This window comes from Etheostoma spectabile, chromosome 12, assembly GCF_008692095.1.
Source record: "Etheostoma spectabile isolate EspeVRDwgs_2016 chromosome 12, UIUC_Espe_1.0, whole genome shotgun sequence".
NCBI classification, from domain to species: domain Eukaryota; kingdom Metazoa; phylum Chordata; class Actinopteri; order Perciformes; family Percidae; genus Etheostoma; species Etheostoma spectabile.
The window spans coordinates 8,370,790-8,380,169 of record NC_045744.1 but is presented as its reverse complement, the minus strand read 5'-3'; the positions used below and the strand labels follow the sequence as shown (position 1 = coordinate 8,380,169).

Genomic DNA, 9,380 nt, shown 5'->3' with positions numbered 1-9,380 from the left:
TGGAGTGTATGCAGAGGAGATGAGAAAATAATGCTGTGGCAGTTGGTACTCTATTTTCCCTTGTGTACCCCAACACACCCACTTCCTTAGTATCGGCTACTTGTGGGAGTCAGGGGTTATGTTTTTGGTCCCTACGAGGAAAAGGGCAACATTACAAGTCCCGTTTCAATTAAGTCTGAGAGACAGATCCGGCTACGTTATTGCTTAGGGGAATAAATGGCACAGGACAAGACCATACATCATTCGCTTATATGCAAACACTTCACCCTAGCCACTGACATTTACGCAATCCTGAGCCTTCTACATTTCTCAACTGTAGGCACATTGTAATTTTGTTTTGATGTGCTGAGGCTTTGGGTCAGCACATTGCCTCAGTCAGTGCAGCGAAGAAGGAGGATCTCACTCCAAATTCTGCATGTAGCGTGTGATGACTGCCACGTTGCCTGTCCTACAGCACTTCCTGAATAATATGAGGCTGGGTTGATATTTTCATTTGGAGCCCTGATGTGTTTATTGGCTGAGGAGTATATTTCCAGATCTGTCATCCGCATATATAAATATATTTTCAGCGCCATTTACTTTAAGTATAGAGGTTGTCATGAAATCAGCGCTGTGTCATGTACACCTTAAATATTTAATATAGGAGTATAGATTATATTGGAGTAGCTGAAATTTGTCGCCACGTGATGAAATTTGCTTGGCCATGCATTAATAGAAATTTTATTTTACACGTTAAATATAAACTCTTTAGAACAGGTTGATTTATGAAATCTATGAAGGGCCTGTTAAAAAGATAGTGAATCAGTTTGTTATTAACTTAAAGCAGAATTAAAGCAACATTTTTATTTCCCTTCATGTCAGGTGAATGAAATTGCTATTAAAATGTGATCTATCAAAAGAAACTAAAATAGATATGTATTTTTTTTTTTTGTATTTGTCATAATTTAAAGCTTTTCTTTCTGGAGAAAAGAAACTTGATCGTGTTGATCATAGCCACTCCCCCTTTTACTCCCTGTAGGCATAGGCCCGTGTGAAGAAAAAGTGTGATTGCACCTTTAAGCTCAAGTATTTTTATCATAGGAGCTACTCAAAAACTCATTTGAATTTATTTTAAACGCACACCATATTCTGTATGTTATAAAGGCCTCTCCTTAATTTGAGCAATTAGAAAATGCAGAAATGCACTCTCTATGCTCTATGTTTTCTTCCCCTGTTAAAATGCCTATTTACAGTTGCGTCATTCTTAGTTTTCAGCAAGCTGCAGTATTCCAGTCTGTTCACAATTAATGATCTGTGGCATAACACCCATTAACACTTTTCTAATGTGACACAAAAATATGGTTAGTATTATCATTAAGGAAATTATGATGGAGCCGTGGAAAAATCCCATTAGCACGGCTGTCAGTGCTCTTGACATGCGGCTCAGTGTGTTTGACTGGGTGTCGCGGGAGCTGGCCGATATCTCTTCTTATTCCATGGCATGTGTCTCTCTTGTTGTCATGGATTGTCTGCCACATGGAGAAAGACTACTTGTTCAGAGACAGTGATTGATTTCCATCACTGCTGCAAATGACATGATATGTTGCTTATTTGCATCCGTCTCGTTTTTCTGTATGAATGGCACAAATATTTTTTTGGGATGCTAAATTTGCAATAATTGCATAAAAGGGATAATTGGTTCATGACAGTTTTATTGGTACTAGTAGAGTTAATTTTTTTTGCTCTTATGATTTGCTTACAGGATGGCAATATAATGAAGGATTACAAATATTATGCAACCTGATTAACATGCTCCTCTATTGCAAATTATTTATGACACTAATCACCAGTTCAAATAATGCTCATTAAGAAAGTTATTCATGTGCAGTGTGTGTCCTCCCTCCTTTCCCAGCCCTAATTGAGGAGAGTTGACCTTTTGACCCGAGCTAAATTGAGTTGTAGTCCCTGTGGCGAGCGTCTCCTTCCCGGTCAGTCAGGGCGGATTACACAGCCATTGTGTTCGGCACTGTATCGTCCAAGCTGGCTGTAACCAAGCAGATGAGTCACGCATATCTAGGAACACACTCAGGGCTTTTTTTTTTTAATGTCTGAGAAGTGCTGCGAGATATCCACACACACAAGCGTCCACACACACAAATATGTGGCAATCCATAATTAAAAGCCCAAAAATGTACGGTAACTATACACACATGTTTTTGTGCATATACGCGTTCTTCACTCTATTCTCTGACACAGCAGGAATTCATTTGATGGATTAGGAGAGGTCCAAGCTGCTGAGAGTTTGTCATGTTTTGCTTATTCATGTCTATTAAATCATTAGTTTTATGCAGGTGTGATGTATCATGGGCTGTGCATGTGGTGATCAATCTGTTCAAGTTTGTATTCTTTTGTTTTTTTTTACCCTGCGTTTTGTTTGTCGCTTCTTGTTTTTCTCCCCTATCTGTAGAAAATTAATTCATCCCTAAAAAGGAAATGTCTTGTCTTGGGGATTGTTCCTTTCAATATAATGGCAGTTCCTCTACAGTCATTTTTGTCTGTGGCCAGTGTGTTAATTAGTGGCCTTTAATGCTGTGCCACTTGTTGTGGGATTATGTATTTCCTGCTCCGTGTTTTGAAAATCAAAGGAGCAGTGCTGAAATGGTCCCCAGTGTGTTTGGTATATATCAACAAAACCTAGCAGCATGATTACAGTTTGTCACTGACTGAGTGATACACTGTACCTTGTTAAACATTAATTAACTGATAGCGGCGATGCATTAAAAACAATGCGGACTATTCAGGAGAAGTTATTGTCGTTATGAAGTGATCACGCTTTCAAGTATTTTAATTAAAACTGTCCAGCTATTTGCGTTTATACTGTCTTGTGATTGTTGATCAGATGTCCAGCTCGTATTAAACATCACAGGAGTCTGCCCTTACTTTGACAGCTCACCCTCCATGATCGCTCCTAGCTAGATATTAATTATCCAAAAGACAGGTGCAAATAAAAAAAAATATTTGCACCGTGATGGAAGTTGTGTACTTTAAGTGACAAAACTTTTAATATGTTCACAGTGGTGACAAATCATCGCAAACTGCTGTAATGTTTAAGTTCTTATGGCATTGTGAAATAGAATTTTCTGCCTGAACTCCCTCATCTCACCAACAGGGACGGTAATCAAAACAGAAACTCCAGCTCCCGCCGCCAATCTCTGATAGAACCCTGGGGGATTTATTAGGACCCCCATCCCTAGCCCATTTAAATGATCCTAGATGCAAGGCGCTCAACAGTGCTGGAGAAACTCATTAAACTCTCAGGGCGTCAGTCACTAAGGCCTCCTTTGACAGGACAAGCTTTCTGTGTTGGCTGATACAGTCCTCTTTGGTGGTTTCGAGAGATATACCTCCATTGTGTCCAACTACGTCTATTCCATTACTTTTAATGGATTTAGCTAATTAATTGCCGGACCCATTATTGTTTGTTTAGCATTTTTGTGTACATCAAATATAATTGTTACTAAGGGGATTTTTTTTCTTCTCGATCGGACATTCTTATTTGAATTAAGTGAATAGTGGCATTTCTTTACAAAGGTTATTTTGAATAAAAGCTTCTCACAGGATTTCTTTTGGAATTCAGTTCTGGTTGGACAAGGCCTGACAGTGAAATGTAGTTGTACCGTTGTTTGCCATCTTTATAAGAAACAGCTCAACACTTTCCTGTTCATTTTTCACTGAGGTTTGACACCCTGCTTGACACTGACTCTTGCTCCCCTGAGGGGGCTTCTGCCACCATAGGATCCTGCCTTAATTATGCAAAGTACAGGATATTTTGTGCGGTTTTAAAAGTGCACCAGCTTTGGCAGTCACTGCTACACTCCCCTACTGGGAGGTCCTGTCAGACTCCCACTTCCCTTTTTGCCCAGGAAAATGAAAGGCTAGAAAGAAAAGACATAATGGAGAATGCATTTCAACTGCAGGGGTGGAACGCAGAGGCGTAAGAAGTCCTCAGTGAGACCCTCATTTTACATGGAACAGGTGGGAGACTCTTTTGTGCTCTTCCCGCTGTTAAAATCCATTTTATTTCTCGTACTTGACATGCCACAAGGAACTCTCACCAGTTCCAAAAAGGCTCCAATGTAAAAGGTTCTTACCTTTTACTAAACAGAAGTCGTGTTTTTCAAGGCCATGATGTTGTCAAAAAGTCAAAAGTGGTTTACTTGCCATGCGCCTAATGAGCGGGTTTCAGTGCCGATTTTTTTTCAGCCATCCTGTTCAAGAGCAAAAGCACTTTGCTGCTGCTTTGGTTGTTACGACATGTGCATTTATGTTTTCTTTGCATTTGTATTTGGATCACAGTCGGCTTTAAGGTCCATATTTATACTGGAATTTACAAATCTTTTTGATACCCATCTAATTTAGCTAACCAAGGCACTTTACACAACCTTCTTACTAATGCAGTCATCAAGGTGTTTTTTCCTTGGTCACTGGGAGGCCGTTTCATGGTAGACGTTTATAATTCATCTCGTCATTACCCAGTCCAATATGTTATGTACGTGGGTGGCTGTTTGCCTTGTTGCCAAACCTCATACATATGAAAGGCTTGTGTGGATTCCCAAACCACAGGTTGAGCTGTCGAAAGCTGCTGAAATCTCTTGGAGTTTCCATACAGAAAATCTCAATAGTAAATAATAAAAAAGAAGGAAATCTCAATGTGTCTAAGTTGTTTTTCACTGTTAACTGTTTCTTTCCCTCTTCTCCCTCCCCCCCCCCCCCCTTCTCTTTTTTTTCTGGCAGTAGAAGACAATGTGACAGAGGACCAGCACAGTCCTGGGCAGACTGCCATTCCAAGCGGTAATGCTCCATTTCATATTTCATCATTTTCGGCTGGAAAGTGGATCATGTGTGTTGTGTGTGTGTGTGTGTGTGTGTGTGTGTGTTTGTCTGTGTGTTTGTCTGTGTGTCTGTCTGTTTGTCTTTAAAGTATTTGTTAAGTTCAGAATGACACAAACTGTCTTTCCTGTTTTTGAGTTTTTTTACTGTAATCTGCATGGTTGCATGTGTTTTTAGAGGGGAAGGGCAGAACGGTGTAGCTTTTCTTTTTTGTTTGTGTGCGTGCATACATGCAGGTGTGCTTATAGCTGTCCTTGTGTTCCTGTGTGTTTCTGCCGTTTTTTTAGACTCTTTGTTTCCCAACCCTCTGTATGATGTAGAATAGAGCTACCCAGATGAATGTGTCCTGTCTCCACGCGTGCCATTCACAGTGGCCCTCCAGGAACAGAGCGGTAATTCAGGTCAGGCTAGCAGAAAGCCCCCTATGAATGAAGCCTGCTCCTGATGCACCACACTGTATATTTTCATTTCATTTGTCTCTGGTAAAGGTTAAGTCTCAGGCGTGGTTATTTTAAACCCAATATGGATGGTTTTGCCCAGCAGGCTGGGGACCCTGGGTACTCCTAGGCTGCCACATTAGTCCAGCATTTACCCATAGCTTTTTAAGTGCTCCTGTACAAAAGACAGAAGCATGCACCGCTACTATAGGACTATAGGTCTGGGCTTTTCCCAGCTGTTTATGACTACAATATTGTTGTTTCAGTTTTTTTGGTTGTGATTTCTCTGCAAACCTACGCTTTAGCATCTAGTAGGTATTTTGAGGTAGATTTGGGCCTCAGACATCAGCAGCAGGTTCTGACTTTTAGTGTTATCCATCATTCCTTGCATGTGTTTTCGATTGACCCTTTAGTGTGTAATGGATCAGTAATGCCAGTAAAGACTTTGGTAACATTTTTGTTCATCTCTGCAAAAAGCAGACATCTATCTGCTGCTGAGTTAATGTGTATTGATATTGGTATTGGTGGGTGGTTCTGTGCAAAGAATCCGCCTTCTTATCCCCTCTAACCTCGGCTCAAGAGATGAAGGACTGGGCATAAAAGGCAGACTTGCCACGGAGACCTCCTGTCTTCCAGAGCCAAAGTAGAGCTAATGAGTGTGCCTGATTACAACGACCCCCTCAGACACACGAATCTCCCCTCTCCCCATCCCTCCACCACCTCTATCTCCAGAGTGAGGGGAGACAGCCGCCACATGATCGATGTCTGCCTGTGGAGAAATCAGGAGGGCGCACAAATTAATTTCTCACTTTCCTCATTTGACTTCGTCTGACTGATTTATTTTTTAACCCTCTCTCAGAATGCAGCTTGACGGATGGTCAATGAGAAAAGTGTTGTTTGTGGCGGTACACTTTTAAGATGCTGGGAGATTGCTCTTGCTATTTGCCAATTTGTCTCCTCCAACTTTTAAAATGTTTCAATGCCGCTCCTGTCTTTCTCGTAACAGCAGTAATTCATCCTTCTAAACCACTGCCTAATAAGCCCTTTTTAACTTCAAATTGGAAAGCAGTGGAAAAGCTTACCTGCTTCTCATGCATTCGTCACTTTGACGGACACGGCTACAATAGCCATTAGACTCCTGACAAGCCAAGGGCTTAATCAGACGTGGTGTCTAGATCTGCCTCATAAGTAGACCCCCAGTTGTGCTCTTCTGTAACTCTGCAAGTGTTCTGCAGGCCCTGCATCCTGTTTCACATTCATGTTTGATATGTAGCAAAGGCAAAGGAGAAATGCTAACAAAAGAGGCCCTCTAAAAGATAGACAGTATTATGCATAGTATAGAGGGGCAGGAACAGTGTGATATCTGAGAATTAATGAGGCATTGCGCTTTTTTACCCAGAGTGTCGAGCAGGCTTAAGATCTGCAGCTTGGCTTTACCACTGCGCTGCCTGTGTGTAATTATAACCACATGCTCTGTGCTTTTTCTTCTCTCTTATATATACATCCCTTTCTTTTTTACTTTTTTTCTTTATTTTGCTCTCGGCTATGTCAAATTGAGGCTGTTTTTTTGGAAGAGGGTGTCAGCTCTGTCAAAGTGGAGTAGACTGAGGCAAATAGAAGTGTTATAGAGATCTAAAGGGGTGTCTGGGTGGCAAGGTGCCGTAGTGAAGAGTAGTGTAGCGTAGTGTAGTGGTGCGGTGTCTGAGACTCTGGCTCTGGCTGAGACTGCCCACAGATCAATGTACTGCAGAACTCACTACAGCAGGAAGAGGAAAAGACTCTTTCACTCCACCACTTCAGAAAATCATATTCTCTATTATTCATTTCCTTTGATGTTTTACTGCACTAATGGCATAGCAAGGCGCTCCGTTCAATATTATCACTCCCTGTGAGTGAGTGAATGAGACGGGGTGAGAGAGAGGAAAAAGAGAGCGTTTGGTATGTTCAAATGTTGTTTTGCGTTCAACTGCTTTCATTTCCATTCTTTTGTGTGTGCTCATATCTTTTTTGGTTTTGTTGATTTTAATGGTGGATGATGCCATCTGTATACCTGTGATTATTATGTGCTGCTTCTTTCATGTTGCGCTCTCTATGTTGTCGTCATGTTTGTTCTCACTCCTCATGTATTTGTTTAGCACATTTCCTTTCTGTCTGCTACACTTAATCTTAATCTCAGCATGCGTTTTAACATTTTCATAAATATATTGCAAGTTTTCTTTTGTTAAACAAAACAAGGTGGGACACATTTGGATGTCAGCGAATCACTTTGAGCTTGTAATGTTAATAAGAGAGATCACTTTTGACAAACACCGACTCTAATCTAATTTCAAATTTCAAACGCACCAATATATTAAACAGCAATTAGTCCTTAATACGAATCTGGGGGACTTGAAGCAGATAACTTAAATTGCATGCACCGACCATATGAACACAGACTCCCCCCATGCAAATTCTTGAGGATCGTTAACAATCTGGCAAGTGTCAAGCCTACAGCCGCGTTGTCGGATCATGACATCTTTAATGATCGGGGATCAGTGGATGTGACGGTCTAACTGGAGAGCCCCCAAATCCCATCCACACAGAGGAGGATACACTCTGAGGCACATGTGGCATTAGAATGTAGTGTGACCTATATATGGCGGGTGCTCTGCAAAAGTTTTAGATTCTTAAATAATGAGGTGCCGGCAACCGTGTGAAGGTTATTCAATCTTAATGTCCTCCTATTTCTGACAGCCTTCCTCACTCTGATAAAGGAGCACACTCACCTTTGATCAGGCCCGCCGACATGTGTCGACAGAAGCTGCTTGCTGGTTAAAATAAATTCTTAATTCGAACTTGGGGGTGGGTGGTTGTAGGGTGGGTAGCCGGGGAGGGGGCATTGTAGGATCAGGATCTCTGGGAAATGTTGGGGAAATGAGGAGATGGTTGAGCCAGTAATGATGTTTTCGACACTAAGGTCTTTCGTGGCAAAAAGAAAAATACAGAGACTAGCCTGATGGAGCCAGACATAATGTATCTACAGGCAAGTAAGAACATAGCCCTGAGTGATTTCATGCTTTATTGTGCACAGTGTTTTGACACTGAATCAGTTTAAAACACTGACATCCATCACATGTTGCATTACAAAAATGGCTTAGTACCCAACAACAACATTTCTGTGTCTCTTTTCCTTGTTCTATCTGCTCAATATTTCATTAAACCTTAAAGCTTAGGCCTAGGGTTAAACATAAAATCCCCAGGTAAGGACAGGGTTCATGGAAAAATCTTGATTCTATTGAGGTCATTCTGGCCAGACATTTTTTTTTTTCTTTGAGTGTTCCTGTACGTTCTTGCCCTTCCTCCTCTCCCTGTGGTCAGTGTCTCTGCCTATGCCTGTCACAGTGTGTGGGCCAGACAGTGGGGGTACGTGTAGGCTTCCCAGCTAGGGACCATGGGTCCCTGGTAGGGCTGAGGGAGCAGAGAAGAGAATATCAATTAAAAGGTTATAAATATTTAAGAGCAGAAATATTCAATAATATAAGGGTGGGGGTTCCAGGGGACTCATCCACCCACAAGATGAAAGTTGTTGCATGATAAATGTCACTAGGCACCATAAGAGACAAGAGTGTGTATGATGGATGGACTTGAACTCAGACAGATATTACATGGCTATAAAGATGTCAACCACCATTCAGATTTCCACATTTTATTAATTCAAAACTAATGCAATTTTGGTACCTTAAAGATTAAAAAATGTGTCCTTTCAGTCAGATCTTCATCATATTCCTCTTATGACTAATTTCTCAGTCCAAGCTACGATCATCTTACATCGAGCTGACCTTATCAGAATATGGATCAGCGGTCAATGTAGCTTCCCTCTTGTGATTACCTTCTGTACTAACATTGCCAAGCTGATTAACAAAATTATTAACAAGGGCATCAGGCATGATTAAAAAATCTCAATATGCCACATGTCTTCCCATCATATTCCACATGTGATTGTCAGCCATTCCAAGCATGCTGGTATTGATCTGCTGTCCAGCGTGTAGAGACTGGTAGAAGAGGATGTCCTGATCTGATGGATTACTGTATGAG

The 9,380-nt window shown here is 41.2% G+C and overlaps 1 protein-coding gene across 1 annotated transcript in view; it reads left to right on the top strand.

Moving 5' to 3' along the window:
* Positions 1-9,380, top strand: part of LOC116698870 (zinc finger protein 521-like) — a 90,670-nt gene that overhangs the window by 2,830 nt on the left and 78,460 nt on the right. The window contains 1 exon segment of the mRNA XM_032531091.1: positions 4,774-4,830. Coding sequence (XP_032386982.1) covers positions 4,774-4,830 — 57 coding nt within the window.